Here is a 27,772-nt window from a genome sequence, read left to right on the forward strand (position 1 = left end):
ACGAGTACCAACAGATATGCAGATGGTAGGATAATATTATGTAGCTATTGTAAACTGGTAGCTTCTGTTTCCTCTGCAACATCAGAGGAAACAAATGATTGAGACAAACAGTCAGTTTGGGAGATAAAGCCCTGACTCGCACGACTTGGTTCACAAGGCATTCAGCATTGATGAATAACTTGTGACTAATTCTGAGACTTAATGACTGAAACATTTTGTTTAGTCAGAAGACAATACACTGGAAAATGCCCGGTCTCCAGGGGGCGTGGGCACCAGTAGAGGTGCGTGGGTAAAATCACTGGGGAAGCCAAACCTGTTAATGAATATGCCTTGCGACCATGATATATATAGGCCTAAAGGCTGAGACAATAAGAAGACACAGTGGCAGAATAAATTCAACCACACCTTTGTTTTATCACAAAACCGGAGAGCAACCTCTGTCCAGTGAAGTCCACAAAGTATACTGCATGTAACAGACAGTTACATGACCTACAGCATGACCAAGCAAGTTACTGTGTCTGGATTTTTCAGCTCACTAAACAACTATTGATTTAGAACCACAGAGAGTTACAGCAAGTCACAAAGAAAACAGGAGCTACCTCCACTATTCCAGCACCATTTCCACTTCAACATTTCAACATCATTAAATCACCACTGCTTAGTCTAATACAGTGACAACTAAAAGATACCAAACACAATTTAGTCCAATCAACGTAAGCTAAATATGATGTGGCTGTCCATGGTTCTGATTTCTGCGTGTGTGTGTGTGTGTGTGTGTGTGTGTGTGTGTGTGTGTGTGTGTGTGTGTGTGTGTGTGTGTGTGTGTGTGTGTGTGTGTGTGTGTGTGTGTGTGTGTGTGTGTGTGTGTGTGTGTGTGTGTGTGTGTGTGTGTGTGTGTGTGTGTGTGTGTGTTGGTAGAGCATGGCAGTTGCAACTCCAGGGTTGTGGGTTCGATTCCCACAGGGGACCAGTACGAACAAATTTGAAGATGTATGCACTCACTTCTGTAAGTCGCTATGGATAAGAATGTCTGCTAAATTACTGAAATGTAAAAGTAGAAAGACATGTTGACTCACCTTAAAGAGGGGTTGGGTTCAATGCAGAAGACGAGATGCAACAATTCAAGTTTTTTTGTCAATGATGTATGCTCTCAATGGGATTTGATAGGAGTGACGACTAATCCACTTTTTTTGGTGCTCCAGGGCCATTCACAGTTGAGCTCGGTAACAGTTGGCTAACTTTTTTGTCAAGGGAGGCCAGATGCTCGCTGGCTTCCCTTGCCTTCAGTGCTACAGGCTGCAACAATGTCATACTGGTTTGGACCAGACAGCATCAGATAGATGGCCTGCACGTAGAGAGACAGAGGGGCGCTGTTTCGCTCGGATGCTTTGTCCTGTGGGTGGTGGTGAGATACATTCAGCCTCTTGCGAATTGAAGGAAAATTATGAAAGATAAATGTTTTATTTTTTATTATATATTTTGGGGTAATTTCTTGGGGAAGCCTGGCTCCCCTTGGCATGATGAGTAGAGACCAGATGTTTGGCAGAGAGGGGTCGTTCTTCTATTCATTATTTCATTTAGGATGGGGCTGTGTTGAAGGACACTCACATTATATATTAACTGAGACTCACATCTGTCTCTAGATTTGAATTATAAAAAAATGTCAACCAGTTGCCCATCTAGGAACACTGTGTCCTCAGTTCAGCAGAGTGAGAATGTTGACTTAGAGCTGATTACTTAGTTACACATTATGCATGTTTTTGTTTTTATTGAACTGTTTATAAACGATAAAACATCATGCTAGTCATTTATACTGCAAAAGCTTATGTTTATGCATTGTTTAGGGTAAGCAAATTGGCTTGTTCCAGTAATGATGTGTACAGTTGTAGTGACATGTTTTGGGGATTAAGAGATATCTATTATTTTGAATATTAGAAAGTAAACACAAGTGTCTAATATATTGCATAGAGCAGTGGTTCCCAAACTTTTAATAGACCCGTACCCCTTCAAACATTCAACCTCCAGCTGCGTACCCCCTCTAGCAACAGGGTCAGCGCACTTTCAAATGTTGTTTTTGCCGTCATTGTAAGCCTGACACACACACACTATACGATACATTTATTAAACATAAGAATGAGTGTGAGTTTTTGTCACAACCCGGCTCGTGGGAAGTGAAAAAGAGCTCTTATAGGACCAGGGCACAAATAATAATATAATAATAATCAATAATTTTGCTCTTTATTTAGCCATCTTACATATAACAGAATTGTGAATAACTCACCACAGGTTAATGAGAAGGGCGTGAATTGAAAGGATGCACATAACTCTGCAATGTTGGGTTGTATTGGAGAGAGTCTCAGTCTTAAATCATTTTCCACACAGTCTGTGCCTGTATTTAGTTTTCATGCTAGTGAGGACCGCGAATCCACTCTCACATAGGTACGTGGTTGCAAAGGGCATCAGTGTCTTAACAGCGCGATTTGCCAAGGCAAGAAACTCTGAGCGCAGCCCTATCTAGAAATCTGTCAGTGGCTTCTGATTAAATTCAAATTTCAAAGAACCGCTTGTTGCAATTTGGATGAGGCTCTCTTGTTCAGATATCGGTAAGTGGACTGGAGGCAGGGCATGAAAGGGATAATGAATCCAGTTGTTTGTGTCGTCCGTTTCTGGAAAGTACCTGCGTAATTGTGCACCCAGCTCACTCAGGTGTTTCGCTATATCACATTTGACATTGTCCGTAAACTTGAGTTCATTTGCACAAAAAAAATCATACAATGATGGAAAGACGTGTTTTCCTTGTTAATGCAGACAGAAAAGAGCTCCAACTTCTCTTAATCATAGCCTCAATATTGTCCCGCACATTTAATATAGTTGCGGAGAGTCCCTGTAATACTAGATTCAGATCATTCAGGCGAGAAAAAACATCACCCAGACAGGTCGTGTGAGAAACTCGTCATCATGCCAGCAGTCAGACAAGTGAAAATGATGGTCAGTAAAGAAAACTTTAAGCTCGTCTCTCAATTTTAAAAAAACGTGTCAATACCTTGCCCTTTGATAACCAGCGCACTTCTGTATGTTGTAAAAGTGTTACATGATCGCTGCCCATATCATTGCATAGTGCAGAAAATACACAACAGTTCAGGGACCTTGCTTTAACAAAGTTAACCATTTTCACTGTAGTGTCCAAAACGTCTTTAAAGCTGTCAGGCATCCCCTTGGCAGCAAGAGCCTCTCGATGGATGCTGCAGTGTACCCAAGTGGCGTCGGAAGCAACTGCTTGCATGCACGTTACCACTCCACTATGTCTCCCTGTCATGGCTTTTGCGCCATCAGTACAGATACCAACACATCTTGACCACCAAAGTCCATTTGATGTCACAAAGTTGTCCAGTACTTTAAAAAGATCCTCTCCTGTTGTCCTGGTTTCCAGTGGTTTCCAGAAGAGGATGTCTTCCTTAATTGACCCTCCAAAAACAAAGAACATATACCAGGAGCTGTGCCAGGCCCGCCAAGTCTGTTGATTCCTCCAGCTGTAATGCATAGAATTCACTGGCTTGTATGTGAAGCAGTAATTGTTTCAAAACATCTCCTGCCATGTCACTGATGCGTCGTGAAACAGTGTTGTTTGATGGAGACATTGTCTGTATAGTTTTTTGGGCCTTTTCCCCCAGCATTGTCCCAGCCATATCAGCAGGAAGAATGAAGTCCTCCGCAATAGTATGGGGCTTGACTGTCCTAGCCACTCGGTAGCTCACTATATAAGACACTTCTAGACCCTTCTTATTAATGGTATCTGTTGCTTTTATACATGTCTTACTACTAGAAAGTCGTCTTTATTCTCACTCAAAAAACTCCCGCGGCTTATTTTTCAAATTGTCATGTTTCGTTTCTAAATGTCTGTGCAAGAGTGAAGGTTTCCCACGAGAGAGTAACGGTTAATGTGATTGGATGTTAATTATTTGACTAGGCTACCTGTATTTGACATTGTGATGTTATTTCACTGAACACTAGATGGTTTAATTTTATTTTTGACAGTGAAACGAGGCTACTCAGGCGAGGAAAAAACCTCACCCAAATCTATAGCCCCGTTGGAAAATATAAATGGACCGTTTGAAAATGTTAAATTGTTTAAAATGTGAATCACATTTTTATTTGGCGTACCCCTGACGGCATTGGGAATACCCGACCAGTTTGGGAATACCTGGTAGAGCAATACAAACAAAGAAAGCTATTAGAATACCTATTTTACCTATTTTATATCATGTGTGTCCCTCAGTTGTATGTCATTGGAGTTTCCGCCATTGAAAATCACTTCCAGTATTACAAAGTTATACAAGGACCTTTTCCTCCAGTGGAAAACTTGGGGAGGGGTTTATGTTAATGAAAATGATTAGCTTATCAAATCTAATTTGTCATAGATTTCAGGATTCCATTGATAATTTGGTGCTTAAATCAAAAGTGTAACCTGGTTTTTAAATGAAGGGAAATAACATTGTGAGCAAAATTATGAATCATATCGCTTTAGTAAATTATTTTTAAAGGATTGATGACCTTAGATTTGAGCATTTGTGCCCTCCATTTAAAAAATCCTAATTTACATCAAATGTATAATTGGTGTTACCAACATTATTGTTGGTATTCCTACTGGTGGCACAATGTTATCATTACGGTACAAATGATTTAAAGTAATTAAGCGACCTTCTATAGAATGACAGGTATTAGCTGATTTAGAATGGGAAGATGTACTCAAATACATTTAAATAAAATACAAATCTAGAAAAATTCTGTAATTTTTTTCTAAAATGCATGCCCAAATGCCACTGCAATTCAAGAATGACAAAATAACTTATTTTATCAGGCCAATGAGGCCGTGCCTTTTCCCAGCAGTATCGCAGTGTTATATTTGTCCAATGGGAGTCGAGAAGGAGATGTGTTTATAGTGCAGGTGTGGTCAGACTGTGAAACGGGATCATTGCTCCAACGACCTCAATGCTGTGGGATGCTCTACCTACCATAATGAGAGATTGTAAAGTAAACAAAACAATTGTGGCAGTGAACATGTAATTTAGCTCCATACAGATTATGGTTTGTTTTTTAGGGTTTTGAATAATGACAGTGTTTGTGCAAACTTTTATTGTCTATTCATAAGTGGGTGTATGCATGGTCAAATAAATGCAGGCTAAAGACAAGACCATGCCTTTGCTACCAAACCCAATACGTAATGAGCTACAGATAACTTAGACTCCTCAGTTACAACAGAAGACACACCTTAGTGTAACACAGCTGCATACCTGTCATTCTATAGAAGCCCCCCCATGTAGAGTTTATGTACCCAATACACCACACCACATGACCATGACCCCCTACCAACAAGCTGCAGTCTATGAATTCTTGAAAAGTAATTCATTTTATTTTTTTTAAATCAATTTTTGCCCTAGAACAGCCACTTCAGTAACTACCAGAGAGGCTAAGCTTGGGGACAGAGGCCGACACCGTGGAAGACGTATTCTACAAGAGCAACCTCACACAGGAAAATGGGCCCTTTTATCACTGGTGCAGTAAAAATAGTTAGATGGTGTTGAGGATGGATGACCCCATTCAAGGCAGGGAGTCCCAGCTGCTGCAGTGTGTGCTCTGCTCGCCAGGGAGAGGAGAGGAGTGAGCACATGGCACAGGAAGGAGGCACCAGGTGGGCTGACTCTCCACCTGACACCTGAGAGTTAGTGGTTCAGGAGGAACAGCTGAGTACTGGCCTGCCGGGGCACCTCCTCTGGTTCCTACTCTACTGAATACACAGCAACTCTGCTAGGACCCCAGACACAACATGAGTCTCATTACTGAGAGGGAGAGTGGCTCAAGACCTCCCTCGCTAAAAATATCAAGGCAAATTTGATCACAGTCCTCAGTATCCCAGGGAATGTAAAACAGATGAGATGGGCTGAACTGAAACAGCATCCCAGGGAATGTAAACCAGATGAGATGGGCTGAACTGAAACAGCATCCCAGGGAATGTAAACCAGATGAGATGGGCTGAACTGAAACAGCATCCCAGGGAATGTAAACCAGATGAGATGGGCTGAACTGAAACAGCATCCCAGGGAATGTAAACCAGATGAGATGGGCTGAACTGAAACAGCATCCCAGGGAATGTAAACCAGATGAGATGGGCTGAACTGAAACAGCATCCCAGGGAATGTAAACCAGATGAGATGGGCTGAACTGAAACAGCATCCCAGGCAGTGCATTTCATTTCCCTCTCTGCCTTAAAAACACATCCTGCAGGGAAAACAGTCTCGAGTCACAGAGGGGGAACAGCAACCCTGATGGTTTGTTTTGAGGAACAAACAAACAGATTGATTATGTGAAATCAATCTATCCGTTCAGGGGCTGTTTTAAATGACTTGCTTATTTAACCCTGGGCTTCTGTGGAATATACAGGAGGAAATAGGATTATATGGAACGGTAGTTACTAGTGTTTAAAGGAATGCAGGGAGGAAAAGGGAAGAGGGTTGGACTGAATCTAGTAGAATGACTGACTTGAATGTATTGTTATACCCAAATCTACCCACATTCTGTCAAAGGAGAATTTCACAAATGAGACATGCTTGATATTTACATATTCATTAGGTCCCGAACATTCAAAATGTCAAAATAGGCAATAATGATACTGCACCACTCTTATAGCACTCTAATAGCACAATAGGCATGTAATAAATGGTGGGGTCCTGAACTATTTTGCCGCTGTTGTTTGGCCCCACTTTCATCTAGTGGACAGGAACCACTATTAGTGTCTGTGTGAAGCCCTGAGAGACCATCAATATCCTGCCAGCCAATAGCTCCAAACCTCATTACGCTCCAGCCCAGGAGTCTCATTCCCACGTCCCATTTAGCCGTAAGCAGCCACACTGGTAATGACAACTATAATTGCCCTGCTGCGGCTGTTTCGTTCTGGCCTGCGAGGCCCTTGTGTCCTGGGTCATGATAGAATGGTGCAGCCATGTAAGAGTTTGCAAGTGGCTCCCTGCCATGCCGCTTCCTCCAAAGAGAGGAACTGATCATTTACATTTCTCCTCAGTGGTACATTCCTGCCATAGTTTCACTGGGTATTTCTGGGCCAGAGTTATGACTGGAACTATACTGTTCAAAGACTATGTAATGCATGTTCACATGACTTTCACTCTTCATAGTTGTGCAAATGTTCAGACTACCAAATCAACTTGCAAAGCATTTGACATAATCCAGAGCAAAACGCTTAAGACTGCTGTAATAATTTGAAATAAATGAGAAGCGTTTGGTCATTATTGCATATATATCAGTATTGTTTATTTTACACTACAAATGTCAGGAGGAGTTAGAAAACCAGGTATGTTTTGGGATTCACCCATTTTAAGTTCTCAGTGTTCAGAAACTGCAATTATCAAACAGCAATACATAAAATATATATATTCCTGTGGGAGAATAGATAGCAAGATAAATGATACCATCAATACATTAACAATATTATTTGTCGTCATCACATAAAAATACACAAAAGAAAAAAAAGGAATATATGGGTCGTTCCACTAAGAGTGCCTTTTGCATCTATTTGCTATTTTAAGTAAACATTGTGCACCGATATTACATTTTAAAAGACTGTTATATTAAATTAATATACACCACATGGAGAATTCTATAAATCACATTTTTATATGAATAAAGACTTGCTAAAGAGCCCAAATTCTGTATTTTGACATGTCCCTCCATGCACCCTCTGTGACTTTTAATATTTAACCCACTAAACCCTAAAATTCTGTAAGTTTTCACCATCATTGTAAAGCCCTAGTTATGAAATTGCTTTGACAAAATCATTTCTGAAAATGATTTATTTAATGTGATTAGTGAATCATTTACCTCTGCCCCTCATTTTAAGGTCAACCCTGTTACATTATCTTAACTCTCGTTTTAATATGGTGAAACTATGCCTTCATTTTGAAGGCTCTACTCCTATTGGCCATTTTCTGGTGTCTGTCGTGGAAAGTGAGGGGCTCGAGCACAACACATCAACCCTGTTACCCATAGATAGACATACTAGAAATGTTTAAACAATTAAACATTTTTGGTGAAGCTTGCATTCAATTGCCACTCCCTGTTGGAAACAACAAGCTTCCAAGTCAAAACAGGATTCATGGCTGATTTAAGATTAAATTGTCAACCCTGTTACTTTATTTGGCACCTAATAGGGACTTTTTATTGTCTTTTATATTTATTTTGAGATGGGAAAACTTTTATTAAGTTGAACATTTGCTCTTTATGACAGAATGTTAAAATGTTAAATCAAAACATATTTTTTTCAAAAGCCACCGAATTGGTGGGATGGCCCATATACTGTGACAATCCCTTATATAAACACCTCAGCTCAGAGGGTAGGGCTCAGAGAATCTACTTCCTTGTTGCTCTACGAATGGAGATTCATGGGATGTGCTGTAGAAAAGTTCATAGGTCGAGTGGCCCGTCTGTCCAAAACCATTTCTGTGATTTAACATCATGGCTGTCTGTCTGTCTGACCGTGGTGAGGGTCTCTGGCACCCCACTGGACACAGGCAGACATTCTCTCCACACAGCTGCTCCTCCGACTTCATCTCTCCTGCTGATCAGCCAGAGCCAGGAGCCCTCACACGCTGTCTATAAATAACAGAGATGTACTGTATGTAGGTGTCGAAGCTTGTCTATGTGGGCAGAGGAAGGATGTGTTTGTGTGGGTGTGTTGTCGCACAAGAGAGTGAATGGCAATATTTGTTTGTGTGTGTGACAGAAAGAGCAAGAGAGAGATATAGAGAGTAGGAGAGAGAGAGAGGACTCAGTACATAGCGTCCTCGTACATGTCCGTCCGGAGGCAGAAGAGGATGCCTCCCCCTAGCATGAAGATGGTGCCTCCCCAGCCCAGTCCGTAGCCCCAGTTGAACTCATGGTAGGTCTGGAGGACAGTTCCATCAATAAACTTGATTGGGTAGAGGACCAGTGCACAGGCCTGAAGGACCACTGAAAGAAAGGGGGAAAAAACATAACATATTTACATCTTTCTGTGAGTTAACATTTTACAGTTTAGCAATTAGACAATGTACGTATGTCTACAATCTCTGTATACTATGTGAGATGGTAAAAGGGAACATCACCAGATAGCCATGATCACTTCTGCTTGCCTGACAAGGCTCTTTGTTGTATGAATGAATGACTACCTGTGTGCAGGTAGAGAACCATTGATGCCAAGGCTTCTGATGGGAAACTGGAGCTGTGTGCGAGTCAGAGAGGGGACAACAGCCAGGGCCAGGAAAAGGGTGGTAGATAGATATCCCAACCCAGCCGTTACCCAGGGGGTCCATTCACACACCTCCCCTCAGCGTCCACTACACTCTATAAACCCTGTTCCTCCTCCACGGGTCCAATCACACTGTCTGCTCCTACCCTCAGAGGCCCAACAGCTGCTTATTACTGTAGCCTGCAGCCAACTACCAGGCACAACACACCCACCGGGCTTATTACTGTAGCCTGCAGCCAACTACCAGGCACAACACACCCACCGGGCTTATTACTGTAGCCTGCAGCCAACTACCAGGCACAACACACCCACCGGGCTTATTACTGTAGCCTGCAGTAAACTACCAGGCACAACACACCCACCGGGCTTATTACTGTAGCCTGCAGCCAGGCACAACCGGCACAACAGACCCACCGGGCTTATTACTGTAGCCTGCAGCCAACTACCATGCACAACACACCCACCGGGCTTATTACTGTAGCCTGCAGCCAACTACCAGGCACAACACACCCACCGGGCTTATTACTGTAGCCTGCAGCCAACTACCAGGCACAACACACCCACCGGGCTTATTACTGTAGCCTGCAGCCAACTACCAGGCACAACACACCCACCGGGCTTATTACTGTAGCCTGCAGCCAACTACCAGGCACAACACACCCACCGGGCTTATTACTGTAGCCTGCAGCCAACTACCAGGCACAACACACCCACCGGGCTTATTACTGTAGCCTGCAGCCAACTACCAGGCACAACACACCCACCGGGCTTATTAGTGTAGCCTGCAGCCAACTACCAGGCACAACACACCCACCGGGTTTATTACTGTAGCCTGCAGCCAACTACCAGGCACAACACACCCACCGGGCTTATTACTGTAGCCTGCAGCCAACTACCAGGCACAACACACCCACCGGGCTTATTACTGTAGCCTGCAGCCAACTACCAGGCACAACACACCCACCGGATTTATTACTGTAGCCTGCAGCCAACTACCAGGCACAACACACCCACCGGGCTCATTACTGCAGCCAACTACCAGGCACAACACACCCACCGGGCTCATTACTGCAGCCTGCAGCCAACTACCAGGCACAACACACCCACCGGGCTTATTACTGTAGCCTGCAGCCAACTACCAGGCACAACACACCCACCGGGCTTATTACTGTAGCTTGCAGCCAACTACCAGGCACAACACACCCACCGGGCTTATTACTGTAGCCTGCAGCCAACTACCAGGCACAACACACCCACCGGGCTTATTACTGTAGCCTGCAGCCAACTACCAGGCACAACACACCCACCGGGCTTATTACTGTAGCCTGCAGCCAACTACCAGGCACAACACACCCACCGGGCTTATTAGTGTAGCCTGCAGCCAACTACCAGGCACAACACACCCACCGGGTTTATTACTGTAGCCTGCAGCCAACTACCAGGCACAACACACCCACCGGGCTTATTACTGTAGCCTGCAGCCAACTACCAGGCACAACACACCCACCGGGCTTATTACTGTAGCCTGCAGCCAACTACCAGGCACAACACACCCACCGGATTTATTACTGTAGCCTGCAGCCAACTACCAGGCACAACACACCCACCGGGCTCATTACTGCAGCCAACTACCAGGCACAACACACCCACCGGGCTCATTACTGCAGCCTGCAGCCAACTAATCAAATCAAATTTTATTGGTCACATACACAAATTTAGCAGATGTTATTGTGGGTGTAGCGAAATGCTTGTGTTCCTAGCTCCAACAGTGCAGTAATATCTAACAACTCACAACAATACACACAAATCTAAATGTAAAATAATGGAATTAAGAAATATATATCGGAGTGGCATTGACTAAAATACAGTACAATAGAATACAGTATATAGATATGAAATGAGTAAAGCAGTATGTAAACATTATTAAAGTGACCAGTGATTCCATGTCTATGTATATAGGGCAGCAGCCTTTAAGGTACAGGGTTGAGTAACCGGGTGGTAGCCGGCTAGTGAACAGTCTGATGGCATTGAGATAGAAGCTGTTTTTCAGTATCTCGGTCCCAGCTTTTATGCACATGTACTGACCTCACCTTCAGGATGATAGCAGGGTGAACAGGCTGAGGCTCGGGTGGTTGATTTCCTTGATGATCTCTTTGGTCTTCCTGTGACATCAGGTGCTGTAGGTGTCCTGGAGGGCTGGCATTTTGCCAACGGTGATGCGTTGGGCAGACCGTACCACCCTCTGGAGAGCCCTGCGGTTGCGGGCGTTGCAGTTGCCGTACCAGGCGGTGATACAGCCCGACAGGATACTCTCAATTGTGCATCTGTAAAAGTTTGTGAGGTTCTTAGGGGCCAAGCCAAATTTCTTCAGCCTCCTGAGGTTGAAGAGGCCTTCTTCACCACACTGTCTGTGCGGGTGGACCCTTTCGGTTTGTCAGCGATGTGTACGCCGAGGAACTTGAAGCTTTCCACTTTCTCCACTGCGGTCCTGTTGATGTGGATAAGGGCGTGCTCCCTCTGCTTTTTCCTGAAGTCCATGATTAGCCCCTTTGTTTTGTTGCCGTTGAGGCAGAGGTTATTTTCCTGGCACCACTCCGCCAGGATCCTCACCTCCTCCCTGTAGGCTGTCTTGCCATTGTTGGTAATCAGGCCTACTATGGTTGTGTTGTCTGCAAACTTGATGATTGAGTTGGAGGTGTGCGTGGCCACACAGTCATGGGTGAATAGGGAGTACAGGAGGGGGCTAAGCACGCAACCTTGTTGAGGATCAGTGAAGTGGAGGTATTGTTTCCTACCTTCACCACCTGGGGCGGCCAGTCAGGAAGTCCAGGACCCCAGATGCGCAGGGCGGGGTTCAGACCCAGGGCCCCGATCTTGATGATGAGCTTGGAGGGTATTATGGTGTTGAAGGCTGAGCTATAATCAATGATCAGCATTCTTACATAAGTATTCCTCTTGTCCAGATGGGATAGGGCAGTGTCCAGTGCAATGGCGATTGCATTGTATGTGGACCTATTGGGGCGGTAAGCAAATTGAAGTGGGTCTCGGGTGTCAGGTAAGGTAGAGGTGATATGATTTTTAACTAGCCTGTCAAAGCACTTCATGACAGAAGTGAGTGCTATGGGGTGATTGTCATTTAGTTCAGTTACCTTTGCTTTCTTAGGTACAGGAACAATTGTGGACATCTTGAAGCAAGTGGGGACAGCAGACTGGGCTTGGGAGAAATGTAATATGTCCGTAAACACTCCATGGTCAGCGCATGCTCTGAGGACGCGGATAGGGATGCCGTCTGGGCCGGCAGCCATGTGAGGGTTAACACGCTTAAAATGTCTTACGTCGGCCATGGAGATCGAGAGCCAACAGTCCTTGGGAGTGGGCTGCGTCGATGGCACTGTGCGATTGCCTTACGGAGGGAATAACTACACGGTTTGTATTCATCCATATTCCCGGTCACCTTGCCATGGTTAAATACGGTGGTTTGCGCTTTCAGTTTAGCGCAAATGCTGCCATCTATCCACGGTGTATGGTTTGGGTAGGTTTTAATAGTCACAGTGGGAACAACATCCTCTATACACTTCCTGATGAACTCAGTCACCGTGTCCGTGTATACGTCAATGGTATTCTCAGAGGCTACCCAGAACATATCCCAGTCCACGTGATCAAAACAATCTTGAAGCATGGATTCCGATTGGTCAGATGAGCATTGAATAGACCTTAGCACGGGTACTTCCTGTTTGAGTTTCTGCCTATAGGAAGGGAGGAGCAAAATGGAGTTGTGATCTGATTTGCCGAAGAGAGGGCGGGAGGGGCTTGTAGGTATATGTGAAGAGAGAATAGCAATGGTCGAGTATTTTCCCAGCGTGAGAACTAAAGTCAATGTGTTGATAGAACTTCGGTAGCATTTTCCTCAAATTTGCTTTGTTAAAATCCCCAGCTACAATAAAATGCGGCCTCAGAATATGTGGTTTCCAGTTTGCACAAAGTCCAGTGTAGTTCCATGAGGGTCGTCATGGTATCGGCTTGAGGGGGAATATACACAGCTGTGACTATAACTGAGAGAATTCTCTGGGGAGGTAATACGGTCGGCATTTGATTGTGAGGTTTCTGTACGTTATCACAATCACACCATGAGTGGATAATCATGAAACATACACCACCGCCCTACCAGGCACAACACACCCACCAGACTCATTACTGCAGCACAACACGCTGGCCCATACTTCACCACACAGTAAACAAACAACATCCTGTATCCAATCTCTAGTTCTCTTGTAACGTTCTAATGCATCCTCCTTCAGTTGACTCTGAGCAGTACTCTACTATATGTTATACTCTATGGTGGTGGCATAACATTCTTGGGCTTTATTAACCACGGCCTAAATATAGGCTCATTGGCCCGTATTCACAAAGCAACTCAGGCGAGTGCTGATCTAGGATCAGTTTGCCTTTCAGGTCAAAATGAATAGGTTTATATGGAGAGCAGGCACCTGATCCTAGATCAGAACTCCTACTCTCAGACGCTTTATGAATACAGGCCATTGTATTAAACAATTCTGGTCCAGTATTTTACACGCTGTACTGAAGTATTTAGGTAAAGGCCTACAGATACTGGATCTTAATTTGACCAGTATTGTCGTAGCTAAATAATCCTACAGCATAATAGTCCATAATGTTGCTCGATCGGTGGTTATGCTATTAGCTGGAAAAATGAGGCTACATGAAAAGTGCAATAGGCTCACCTTAAAACTATCAGCAAAAAAAGAGATCAAATTACACTGAACAAAAATATAAATGCCAATATGCAACAATTATGTTACCGCTCATATAACGAAATTAGTCAATTGAAATAAATTCATTAGGCCCTAATCTATGGATTTCACATGACTGGGACTACAGATATGCATCTGTTGGTCACAGATACCTTAAAAAAAGGTAAGGGTGTGGATCAGAAGACCAGTCAGTATCTGGTGTGACCACCATTTGCCTCATGCAGCGCGACACATCTCCTTCACATAGAGTTGATCAGGATGTTGATTGTGACCTGTTGAATGTTGTCCCACTCCTCTTCAATGGCAGTGCGAAGTTTCTGGATATTGGCAGGAATTGGAACATGCTGAGCATCCCAAACATGCTCAATGGGTGACATGTCTGGTGAATACGCAGGCCAGGAAAGAACTGGGAAATTTTTTGTTTCCAGGAATTGTGTACAGATCCTTGTGACATGGGGCCGTGCATTCTCATGCTGAAACGGTGATGGCGGAATATGAATGGCACGACAATGGGCCTTAAGATCTCGTCCCGGTATATCTGTGCATTCAAATTGCCCTCGATAAAATGCAATTGTGATCATTGTCAGTAGCTTATGCCTGCCCATACCATAACCCCACCGCCACCACGGGGCACTCTGTTCACAACACTGACATCAGCAAACTGCTCGCCCACACGACGCCACACACGCTATCTGCCATCTGACCGGTATAGCTGAAATCAGGATTAATCTGTGAAGATCACACATTGAAGGTGAGCATTTGCCCACTGAAGTCAGTTACGACACCGAACTGCAGTCAGGTCAAGACCCTGGTGAGGACAACGAGCACACAGATGAGCTTCCCTGTGACGGATTCTGACAGTTTGTGCAGAAATCCTTTGGTTGTGTAAACCCACAGTTTCATCAGGTGTCCGGGTTGCTGGTCTCAGACGATCGTGCAGGTGAGGAATCCAGATGTGGAGGTCCTGGGTTGGCATGGTTACACGTGGTCAGTGGTTGTGAGGCCGGTTGGACATACTGCCAAATTCTTTAAAAAGACGTTGGAGGCGGTTTATGGTAGAGAAATGAACATTCAATTGTCTGGCAACAGCTTTGGTGGACATTCCTGCAGTCAGTATCCCAATAACACACTCCCTCAAAACCTGAGACAACTTGTGCCATTGTGTTTTATGACCATGGTGTTTAATCAGCTTCTTGATATGCCACACCTGTCAGGTGGATGGATTGTCTTGGCAAAGTAGAAATGCTCACTAACAGGGAGGTAAAGTGCTTAAGTGATTTTTGTGCCTATGGAAAAATGTTGTGATCTTTTATTTCAGCTGATGAAACATGGGACCAACACGAATATATTTTTGTTCAGTGTAAGATCTGACACCTGTACTATAACTGGCTCTATGTAGGCATAATACTGTCATATGATCCTGAACTTCCAGAGAAAAGTCAAATGTTCCACCAGTGTTTAAAGTTGTGTTCCACTGGACTGTATTGAGTCTGTAGTGGCAGAGTAAAGAACACTGTTAAAGCTCCCAATTCACCGCTTCATCGACAATGTTTGACCTGACGAAGATCCGATTCGGATGGAAACGTTGTCAATAAAGCGGTGAATTGGGAGCTTTAACAGTGTGCAGGCCTTCTTGTTCTTTACTAGTGTTCTTTATTGGCCTATGTTTTTAAGGATGTGCGTATGCCCACAAACTTTTCTATAGACTGTAGTGGCAGAGGTCATAATAGAAAACCTGATGTCACACAGAACTTTCATTATGGACGTGTGTTAACATTGTTTGGTGCAACTTGCAGAGCAGGAGAGGTTTAACACAGTAGTTGTGACGACCCTCCCACTCCGTCTGCCGTATTCTCTCTTTGCTTTTGTTTCCTTATTAGGATGCCGGTGGGCGGAGCTACAGGGGAAACACCTGGGCCCGGGTGTGTCCCAGGATAAAGGCACCTCTTCCACATTCATTGGAGAGACTCTCTCCATGCAGACACACTATGTTTATTTGTATATAGGTTACCTTAGTTAATAAATATAGATTTTGTTATTCCTCGTCTCCACGTTGTCTCCCTGTTGTTACGAACTTTGAGCCGGTTCGTGACACAGTTGTCAGGTTGTTATAAGGCTCAGTGAGTGTTCTGTACATCCTGTGGAATAGTCACCAGTGTTAGCCGATTGAACTTTGATCTAATACCGCTACAACTGTTAAAGTTATGAATCACTTTGGCTCCCTTTGGTCACATTGTGTAAACTCCTCCCTCACATCACATTCCTCACATTCTGAGTCAACACATTCTTAATAAATCCTTTTAAGAGCAGGAAGCTGTCATTGCATGTGTGTGCACGTACATGTCTGCTTACACGTGTGTGTGTGTGGTCACGCATGTGTGTTCTTCCTACTTTTAGAGTCAAACGGTAGGGTGCCTAGTTAAGAGAGAGAAATACCACACTGTGGGCCCTCTAGACATTTTAACTACTGTTCCTTGTGTGTGTGTGTGTGTGTGTGTGTGTGTGTGTGTGTGTGTGTGTGTGTGTGTGTGTGTGTGTGTGTGTGTGTACGTGTGTGTGTGTATACGTGTGTGTACGTGTGAGTACTGGACTCAGAGCGAGGACATTGTGTATTTTACTGAGACCACCTATTTCCTTCCTGCTGTACAAGGCGGCGGGGCCTGGAGGAGAGGAGATGGAGAGGGGGGTAGGCTGAGACATAAGCCAAGGAACATGACTCTTGAGGGAGGCCAGACTGAAGCAGCTGCGTTGGGGCTGTTCCTCTGGCCAGCAGTTAGGCACAACACTTGACTCCAAGCCTTTCTCTGACTAGGGGAAAGGCTGGGAAATGTACCACTCTCTCTCTCTCCCATGACTGAGGGCTCTCTCTCTCTCTGTCCCATGACTGAGGGCTCTCTCCCTCTCTCTCCCATGACAGAGGGCTCTCTCCCTCTCTCTCCCATGACTGAGGGCTCTCTCCCTCTCTCTCCCATGACTGAGGGCTCTCTCCCTCTCTCTCCCATGACTGAGGGCTCTCTCCCTCTCTCTCCCATGACTGAGGGCTCTCTCCCTCTCCCTCCCATGACTGAGGGCTCTCTCCCTCTCCCTCCCATGACTGAGGGCTCTCTCCCTCTCTCTCCCTCCCATGACTGAGGGCTCTCTCCCTCTCCCTCCCATGACTGAGGGCTCTCTCCCTCCCTCTCCCTCCCATGACTGAGGGCTCTCCCCTCTCCCCCTCCTCCCATGACTGAGGGCTCTCTCCCTCTCCCCCTTCCATCCCATGACTGAGGGCTCTCTCCCCTCTCCCCCCTCCCATGACTGAGGGCTCTCTCCCCCCCTCCATCCCATGACTGAGGGCTCTCTCCCCCTCTCCCCCCTCCATCCCATGACTGAGGGCTCTCTCCCCCTCTCCCCCCTCCATCCCGTGACTGAGGGCTCTCTCCCCCTCTCCCCCTCCATCCCGTGACTGAGGGCTCTCCCCCCCCCCACCCTGTGACTGAGGGCTCTCTCCCCCTCCATCCTGTGACTGAGGGCTCTCTCCCCCTCCATCCTGTGACTGAGGGCTCTCTCCCCCCCCTCCACCCTGTGACTGAGGGCTCTCTCCCCCCCCTCCACCCTGTGACTGAGGGCTCTCTCCCCCCCACCCTGTGACTGAGGGCTCTCTCCCCTCCATCCTGTGACTGAGGGCTCTCTCCCCCTCCACCCTGTGACTGAGGGCTCTCTCCCCCCTCCATCCAGTGACTGAGGGCTCTCTCCCCCTCCATCCCGTGACTGAGGGCTCTCTCCCCTCTCCCCCCCTCCATCCCGTGACTGAGGGCTCTCCCCCTCCCCCCTCTCCCCCTCCATCCCGTGACTGAGGGCTCTCCCCCCCCACCCTGTGACTGAGGGCTCTCTCCCCTCCATCCTGTGACTGAGGGCTCTCTCCCCCTCCATCCTGTGACTGAGGGCTCTCTCCCCCCTCCACCCCGTGACTGAGGGCTCTCTCCCCCCTCCACCCTGTGACTGAGGGCTCTCTCCCCCCCCATCCTGTGACTGAGGGCTCTCTCCCCCTCCACCCCTGTGACTGAGGGCTCTCTCCCCCTCCATCCAGTGACTGAGGGCTCTCTCCCCCTCCATCCCGTGACTGAGGGCTCTCTCCCCCCTCCACCCCGTGACTGAGGGCTCTCTCCCCCCCCACCCAGTGACTGAGGGCTCTCTCCCCCTCCATCCCGTGACTGAGGGCTCTCTCCCCCTCCATCCCGTGACTGAGGGCTCTCTCCCCCTCCATCCCGTGACTGAGGGCTCTCTCCCCCTCCATCCCGTGACTGAGGGCTCTCTCCCCCTCCACCCTGTGACTGAGGGCTCTCTCCCCCTCCATCCAGTGACTGAGGGCTCTCTCCCCCTCCATCCTGTGACTGAGGGCTCTCTCCCCCTCCACCCCGTGACTGAGGGCTCTCTCCCCCTCCATCCCGTGACTGAGGGCTCTCTCCCCCTCCACCCCGTGACTGAGGGCTCTCTCCCCCTCCACCCCGTGACTGAGGGCTCTCTCCCCCTCCATCCTGTGACTGAGGGCTCTCTCCCCCTCCACCCCGTGACTGAGGGCTCTCTCCCCCTCCATCCTGTGACTGAGGGCTCTCTCCCCCTCCACCCCGTGACTGAGGGCTCTCTCCCCCTCCATCCCGTGACTGAGGGCTCTCTCCCCTCCACCCTGTGACTGAGGGCTCTCTCCCCCTCCACCCTGTGACTGAGGGCTCTCTCACCCCTCCACCCTGTGACTGAGGGCTCTCTCCCCCTCCATCCTGTGACTGAGGGCTCTCTCCCCCTCCATCCTGTGACTGAGGGCTCTCTCCCCCTCCATCCTGTGACTGAGGGCTCTCTCCCCCTCCATCCTGTGACTGAGGGCTCTCTCCCCCTCCATCCTGTGACTGAGGGCTCTCTCCCCCTCCATCCCGTGACTGAGGGCTCTCTTCCCCTCCTTCTTCCCCCTCCCTCCACCTCTCTCCTGTGACTGGGGGCTTTCCTGCCATAAGGAGACCTTTATCCTGACCAGGCCTGAAAGCACTGCCTCTTACACATTTCTCAGCAAATGACAAACAGCGAAAGCCTCAGACATATCTACCCACTACATACTGTTCCTACAGTACTGCAGGCTTTCATGCTGTTTAGGTTTTTCCAAGAGCGAACTTAAGTAACCGGTGATGGAACCAATGGTTGGCTGTATCCATCCTTACACCTGTCCCCCAATGGACTTGCACAACACTTCCCAAACACAACACTTCCCAAACACAACACTTCCCAAACACAACACTTCCCAAACACAACACTTAGAAAATATATGTGTTGAGGCCTAAGAAGAGAAAGTACAGGGAGTGGGAGTAAGGGTATTTGTTAGCATTCAACATAAATGGCATAGCAGGATGCATGTCTGTTATATAAACAAGTTTTATATTGGGGAAAGTTGTACTGAGCACCACCCAAGTAAGGCTGTGGTCTCTGCTTCATCATTGTTTTCAAACCACAAGATGTACCGACTGCACTGTACACCGCTCTAATCCTGACATCACACACACAAACATAAAACACACAGACACGCACGAACACACCTTTTGTTTTTCATTATTAGAACAAACAACAAAAACAATGTCCGTTTAATATTGCTTTCTTATATTTTAACCTTTATTTAACTAGGCAAGTCAGCTAAGAACAAATTCTTACTTTACAATGAAGGCCTACCCCGGCCAAACCCTAACCCGGACGACGCTAGGCCAATTGTGCACCGCCCGATTGGATTCGCAATCACGGCCGGTTGTGATACAGCCTGGAATTGAACCAGGGTCTGTAGTGACGCCTCTAGCACAGAGATGCAGTGCCTTAGACTGCTGCACCACTCGGGAGCCCTGGTCTACTATGCTTGTCCCCTCTGTGAATGTTTTATATGGTGATGTATTGGTTTTAATATGCAGCTGTTCATTTGCAACAGTACAGTTCACAACAAGACAAACACAAAGTATTGTGAAATTCATTTTTTGAACAATGACTTTATGAGTTCAGCGCTCCTCTGCACTGTCATTCCAGGACAATTTACTGTGTTTCACTGAGCCTGAAAAGGAAAAGGACCAGAGCAGACAGAAAGAGTGAGTGAGTGAGTGAGTACAGACAAAGCAGAGAGAGAGAGAGTAGACAAAGCAGAGAGAGCAGAGAGAGAGAGAGAGAGCAGAGAGAGAGAGAGAGAGAGAGAGAGAGCAGAGAGAGCAGAGAGAGAGAGAGCAGAGAGAGAGAGCAGAGAGAGAGAGAGAGAGAGAAGAGAAGAGAGAGAGAGCAGAGAGAGAGAGAAGCAGAGAGAGCAGAGAGAGAGAGCAGAGAGAGAGAGAGAGCGAGCAGACAAAGCAGAGAGAGCAGAGAGAGAGAGAGAGAGAGAGAGAGAGAGAGAGCAGACAAAGCAGAGAGAGCAGAGAGAGCAGAGAGAGAGTAGACAAAGCAGAGAGAGCAGAGAGCGAGCAGACAAAGCAGAGAGAGCGAGCGAGAGAGAGAGAGAGAGCGAGAGAGAGAGAGAGAGAGTAGACAAAGCAGAGAGAGCAGAGAGAGAGAGAGAGAGAGAGAGAGAGAGAGAGAGAGAGAGACAAAGCAGAGAGAGCAGAGAGAGAGAGAGAGAGAGAGAGAGAGAGAGAGAGAGCGAGCAGACAAAGCAGAGAGCTATGGGGAGGGAATACATTCCTCTCTTCATTGGTAACTGTGCAAATTCTGTGGCTGCTTTTTCTTGGCACACAGCAGCCTGCTTTCTGGGTCTCCCAACAGCTCCCTCACCACAGAAAGAGTTAGCTCAAACCCAACTCCCCTCTTATCGCCCCCACCCTCTCCTTCTCCACACTTTACTATTTAGTATTTTATTAGGATCCACATTAGCTGTTGCCAAGGCAGCAGCTACTCTTCCTGTCCTGAGGTCCAAACAGAGATAAAACATTATATCAAACAAAACACTGTGCATTATATAAATGTATATTTCTCCATTACAGTATTACAATACTACTACTAAGAATAGTGTGTGGATGGTCCCGTGTGGCTCAGTTGGTAGAGCGTGGTGTTTGCAACGCCAGGGTTGTGGGTTCGATTCCCACGGGGGACCAGTACGGGAAAAACAAAAAAAACTAAAATGTTATGAAACGTATGCACTCTGGATAAGAGCATCTGCTAAATGACTAAAATGTTATGAAACGTATGCACTCTGGATAAGAGCATCTGCTAAATGACTAAAATGTTATGAAACGTATGCACTCTGGATAAGAGCATCTGCTAAATGACTAAAATGTTATGAAACGTATGCACTCTGGATAAGAGCATCTGCTAAATGACTAAAATGTTATGAAACGTATGCACTCTGGATAAGAGCATCTGCTAAATGACTAAAATGTTATGAAACGTATGCACTCTGGCTAAGAGCATCTGCTAAATGACTAAAATGTTATGAAACGTATGCACTCTGGATAAGAGCATCTGCTAAATGACTAAAATGTAAAATCTCATGATGTGTGTAGAGTGCATGTTTTAGAGTGTGTGTGTGTGTGTGTGTGTGTGTGTGTGTGTGTGTGTGTGTGTGTGTGTGTGTGTGTAGAGTGCATGTTTTAGAGGGTGTGTGTAGAGTGCATGTTTTAGAGTGTGTGGGTGTGTGTAGAGTGCATATTTTAGAGGGTGTGTGTAGAGTGCATGTTTTAGAGTGTGTGGGTGTGTGTAGAGTGCATGTTTTAGAGTGTGTGTGTGTGTGTGTGTGTGTGTGTGTGTGTAGAATGCATGTTTTAGAGTGTGTGGGTGTGTGTAAAGTGCATGTTTTAGAGTGTGTGTGTGTGTGTGTGTGTGTGTGTGTGTGTGTGTGTGTGTGTGTGTGTGTATGTGTGTGTAGAGTGCATGTGTAGAGTGCATAGACCTGGCTATGCTCCCTGCCGTAGACCTGGCTATGCTCCCTGCCGTAGACCTGGCTATGCTCCATGCCGTAGACCTGGCTATGCTCCATGCCGTAGACCTGGCTATGCTCCATGCCGTAGACCTGGCTACGCTCCATGCCATAGGCTGTAGGCTTGGTCATTTATCCGACAAGATATGTTTATGTCCCATGCCATTATTTTCTATTATATGATTTTATAGTAAGAAGAATAGAATTGAACTTAACTGAATGAAATAGAAGTGATATTTTCCCCATTCTGGCGCGAGTGCAAATATGAAGTGGCTATGTGGAGCGTAAAAGTCATCATTTGAAACAGGTCCTATATGCTTGATTTTGAGTTATTTGGCAACTTTAGTTGTGAATGATAGAAACCTTAGAATGTCTTACAAATCAAAATGTATATGGGCTGCATGACAGGACTGTAGGCTATTGATGATTTGAGAAAGTCGCAAAGAAATGCTTGCTCTCTGTTCCTTGCCTCAGGCTGCACATGCTGTGTCCCCTCTCATCAAGTGATCATATTTTCACCCATCAGACTATTCTCTCGTCTTTACTAATATGTAACATTTGTTTTGATTTAGAATGGCCCATTTGGGAACAGAAACAGGGGAAAATCCATGTTATCTCTATGCACTCGAATAAATCAAATCAAACCTTATTTGTCACAGATAGTAAACATCAAGTAGCAGCAGTGTAAAAAGGGGGGGGTCAATGTAAATAGTCCGGTGGCCATTTCATAAATTGTTTAGCAAAGAAGTGAGAGCCAGTTTCATCATAGCGCTTGATGGTTTTTGAGACTGCACTTGAAGAAACTTTCAAAGTTCTTAGAAATGTTCTGCATTAACTGACCTTCATGTCTTAAAGTAATGATGGACTGTCATTTCTCTTTGCTTATTTGAGTTGTTCTTGCCATAATATGGACTTGGTCTTTTACCAAATAGGGCTATTTTCTGTATACCACCCCTACCATGTCACAACACAACTGATTGGCTCAAACACATTAAGAAGGAAAGAAATTCCACAAATTAACTTTTAAGAAGGCACACCTGTTAACTGAAATGCATTCCAGGTGACTACCTCATGATGTTGGTTGAGAGAATGCCAAGAGTGTGCAAAGCTGTCATTAAGGCAAAGCGTGGCTACTTTGAAGAATCTCAAATATGAAATATATTTTGATTTGTTTAACACATTCCATATGTGTTATGTCATAGTTTTAATGTCTTCAGTATTATTCTACAATGTAGAAAATAGTAAAAAATAAAGAAAAACCCTTGAATAAGTAGGTGTGTCCAAACTTTTGACTGGTACTGTATATATATTAAAAATGAACATCATATTTTTTGCAGTGGTGGCAAGAAATGAACAGCGGTTGGCCACTGCCCCTAAATGAATATAGGGGAAACATTAGAGATGTAAGTGATGGTGTTGTGGATTATTGTAGAGTGTTGTACAGTATGTCCATGTATGGTGTTTATGTTGGATGTACCTGCAGTAAACAGGAACACGGCCACCATGCGGTAGTGCCGTCTGTGTGTCCCCCGGCACAGGGAGATGAGGGTCACCAGGAAGGTCACCAGAGTCACCGCAGCCCCGGCCAGCAGCAGCACCAGAGTGGCGATCTGCCAGTCTGCAGGAGGAGGAGACATGTTACAGACAACCATCGCCATCCATTCACAGGGTACTCGACTAGTCACTCACTGAAATCAGACTATGGTGGAGTTGAATGGATCCCCCATTAACTCAGATCAGTGATGACAGACAAACAGGAAACAAATAACCTACTGCTCGTTACAACGCAAAACACGTGTGTGTTTGTGGTCAAGAAAGATCTAAAAATTCCCCATCACACACAGCTCTCCCTCTTCAGTATTAGCAGACAGTGAACAGGGAGCTTAACCCATACAGCTACTTCAAACATGCTCACTTGACTATGTGCCAAAAAGGTTCTCCCATATCCTCCATCCCATCTGCCACTGCCTCTCCTCTGTCCAGGTTCTGGCTGTGCAGAAAGTGCCGAGGTACAGTGCTCCAAAATCCAGCTGACTGTTCAGTTCTCCCTCAGGTCTGTTGCGTCTCGGTTGGCTGGCTCATCTCAGAGAACAGAGAGAAGCTCCACTGGAGGCAGCTAATGGGCTCCGTCTGTCCTCTCTCTCTCTGCCCCCCCAGGCCATTTACTCCTTTGTCTCCTGTAATGTTAACCCCACAACCCTGATGCCCTTGTCCTAATGAGCTCCACCAGGCAGGCGTTCTCTCTCACTGCCCAGGGACAAGCTTATCTCTCAGAGCCCACCTCACATTCCCCCCCCCCACATTCCACCACAACAACAGAGGGGAGGAGATCAGAATGCCCCCTCCGCTCCACCTCATAAAGCTGTGTGAGATGAGAGGCCTCCGTCCTCATTTTACCCCGACTCAAACAAGCTGGACAACCACAACACCAGGATGGACCAGAGGAACAATACAGAGACCATTGCATTGACGACACCGTCTGTCCAGACAAACCTCTGAGGTGGGGGTAGCAGGAGGCTCTGGCAGGAGAGTGACAGGTTTTTTTCTGACAGAGACGGACCATTAAGCTGGGTTGGGAGAGGGAGGGTGTCGCTGGCTGGGCACAGATCTGAGAGAAAGGATCCTACCAGAGGAGAGAGCCAGGGTTAACCTGCCTCGCCTGAGCACAGCACCCATCTGGTGTCTGTCTCAGTCTCCACTGCCTGCCAGCCTCTCTGCTCTGTGCTAGAGTCATAAAGCTGGCTGCAGTGGCAGTAGTGTCATCACTAATGCTCTCCCTGCAGGTAAAACAAACAGCACATTCTACTCTGCTTGGAGGTTCAGCCAAAACAGCTACTGAGATACTGAGAAGCAGTAGGGGAGAAGGAAGAAACACTTGTTAGGAAGGAGCATGGGATATTGAAAGAGACCAACGATAGGTTTCAGTAGTGCAATATGATAACATGTTGTTTCCATAAATAGATAGAATACATTCTCATCAAACATATTTTTATGGCCAAAGGAAAGATTTTTTTCTCCCTTAAATACTGTCTTGAACCCTGTAGGAGTGTGTGAGAACTCTGTCTCCTTAAAACAAACTGTGAAATCTATCTATGATAATGCTTTCAGTCCATAACCAAGGACCCTCAATCCCCACCCCCCATTCAAAGAGAGTGAGGGGGACAGAGACATTCACAAAAAGAGAGTGGCCTACACCAGTGGAACGCAACAATAGGTGGAACACACCCACCTGCATTCACGAAGCTTACAAAGGCCAGTGGAGCACACAGATGGCACATCACGTCATAGGGACAACTCTCAGCTGAGAAAGAAAACTTAAAAGTGCAAGATCAAAAAGCCGTGAGGACACGAAAAGAGAACCGATAGGCCTAAACAGCTACTTGTATCTCGAGAATTACTCACATAGGTGGCGAATCTCCGCTATACTGGCGCGCTCTGACTGACAGGGCAGAGAGAAAAATATTACCACTGGCCTGGAACGCAAATGTTACAGTAGACACGCATATGTGGAGCCGGACAGAGAGCTATTACAGTACATTAACAATGGTCCATTGTTTGATCTCCTCATCCATGATGTACATAGAAATTCACCGTAAATTCCAGACATTTCTCTCACTATAATCAGATTGATTCACGCATTGTTCTTCTATCCATCTGGGCCAGTCTGTTAATGTGTGTAGACTAAACATTGTATAGCCTATGCTAGAACTTTGATAAAGAGAAACAACTGAAAAAAAGACTCTGGGTCTCAGTGGGCTTTTCCTGGTCAAATAAAAGGTTAAATACATAAACTGCACCAGAACCCCAGTTTCCATGCCACAGCATGAAGGCAGGCTTTATAGCCAGGTTCTATAACGTGTGTTACAACAGGCCAATATCACAATGTTTGGGTTCATATAGTCCCAAGTCATGCTATGCCAACAAAGGCCTACTTCCCCATTATTTTGGGAGTCAAAGGATTATAACTAATTGTGGGGACCCCTTTTCATCTGGACAGAAAACCACTTGAAAGGCGTGATTTACATCAAGATACAGAATCATTTTAGGAAAAAAACGTGAATCGCTTCTTACCAGATGTGAGGGTGGAAAGGCATCTCCAGCCAGCCTCTGTTTCAGTACATGATTCCCATAGCGACAAAGAAAAACGCTCTGCCGTTACCCAGGCGGGGCTCAATAACGCTACGATGTCCAGACACAATGCCAGAAATACACAAAGTAAAGCAATCAACTTGAACGGTCGGAAAACGTACACTTCATTTATAGACATTTTGTCATATTAAGTTGACTTGGATCCACGCGTGTTGAAATTGAGGGGAAAAGAAAAGCTGCGACAGGGTCCTCAACACGATCAGATCCGAAAGTTCAGAATCGACTACAGCAAGTTGTGGTGCAACCCCTGATAAAGTCCTCTCCTCCAGGCGTCTGTCTGGGCGGACAAGGCGCTTTACTCAGACCCCGTGCGCCCCCATCTGGGCAACTGATATGGCAGCTGGCACAGTCACTGCGGAACTAATTTCACTACTACAGTTGAGATAAGGATGGAAATATACGAGCCATCAATATAAGAATGATTACAGACGGAGTAGTCTCCCGTGGGCAGATTCTGCGTGTAGCTGACCAAATTAAGCGAGATGTTACTTCTGGGTTAACCGAGATTACAGACGGAGGCGCTTTGGATACCATGGACTGGAAACCAAATCCCAAATTCCTCCCCACGTTGGACCATCCTGCCAGTCATTGGTCGCCTAACACCTCTAACAAGGTCACATGACCGTCCCATAACGACCACTTGGTCAGAGGCTGGACCTCAAATCTAATGCGGTCCAAACACTTAAAAGACACACCCTATCCCCTCAGCCCTCAAATTTAGTGGACACTTCTGATGACGTAACATGACGTCTGACGAGTATACACCTGCAGGGGATGGGGGAGGGAGGAAAGAATGACTTTTAAAATGGACCACCCTTGGCCGGAAATTCGTCACTCGTTCATCCCGCCATGATTGTGTTTTCCGCTTGTGGGTGCTTTATATGCGCTTCAGTCAATAATGAATGCATGTCTACTTATATGAAATATATAATTATGAATATATGCCTACTGTATGATAGCTAGAGAATTAATTAGCTAACGTCCTTTATTTAAAAGGGGAGATCAAGCTGATACTAACTATTATAGACCTATTTCTATTTTGCCCTGTTTATCAAACGTGTTGGAAAAAACCTGTCAATAATCAACTGACTGGTTTTCTTGATGTCCATAGTATTCTCTCTGGTATGCAATCTGGTTTCCGCTCAGGTTATATATGTGTCACTGCAACCTTAAAGGTCCTCAATTATGTCACCATTGCCCTTGATTCTAAGCAATGTTGTGCTGCTATTTTTATTGACTTGGCCAAATCTTTTGATACGGTAGACCATTCCATTCTTGTGGGACGGCTAAGGAGTATTGGTGTTTCTGAGGGGTGTTTGGCCTGGTTTGCAAACTACCTCTCTCAAAGAGTGCAGTGTATAATGTCAGAACATCTGCTGTCTCAGCCACTGTCAGTCACCAAGGGTGTACCCCAAGTCTCAATCCTAGGCCTCACGCTGTTCTCAATTTACATCAACAACATAGCTCAGGTAGTAGGAAGCTCTCTCATCCATTTATATGCAGATGATACAGTCTTATACTCAGCTGGCCCCTCCAGCTGATTTTGTGTTAAACGCTCTACAACAAAGGTTTCTTAGTGTCCAACAAGCTTTCTCTGCCCTTAACCTTGTTCTGAACACCTCCAAAACAAAGGTCATGTGGTTTGGTAAAAAGAAT

General features: G+C 45.9%; 1 protein-coding gene and 1 non-coding gene across 2 annotated transcripts; one reads left to right on the forward strand and one right to left on the reverse strand.

The window, feature by feature from the left end:
• Nucleotides 1-7,301: 7,301 nt before the first annotated feature.
• tmm47 (Transmembrane protein 47) lies at nt 7,302-26,312 on the reverse strand. The gene is given in 3 exon segments (NM_001139798.1): nt 7,302-9,018; nt 23,445-23,585; nt 26,039-26,312. Coding segments are annotated over 3 exon segments (519 nt in total). The 5' UTR covers nt 26,235-26,312; the 3' UTR covers nt 7,302-8,836.
• Nucleotides 21,071-21,146, forward strand: trnaa-ugc (transfer RNA alanine (anticodon UGC)). Its single transcript has one exon. It is a non-coding gene; the product is annotated as a tRNA-Ala (tRNA).
• Nucleotides 26,313-27,772: the final 1,460 nt, after the last annotated feature.

This window comes from Salmo salar, chromosome ssa11, assembly GCF_905237065.1.
Source record: "Salmo salar chromosome ssa11, Ssal_v3.1, whole genome shotgun sequence".
Classification (NCBI taxonomy): Eukaryota; Metazoa; Chordata; class Actinopteri; order Salmoniformes; family Salmonidae; genus Salmo; species Salmo salar.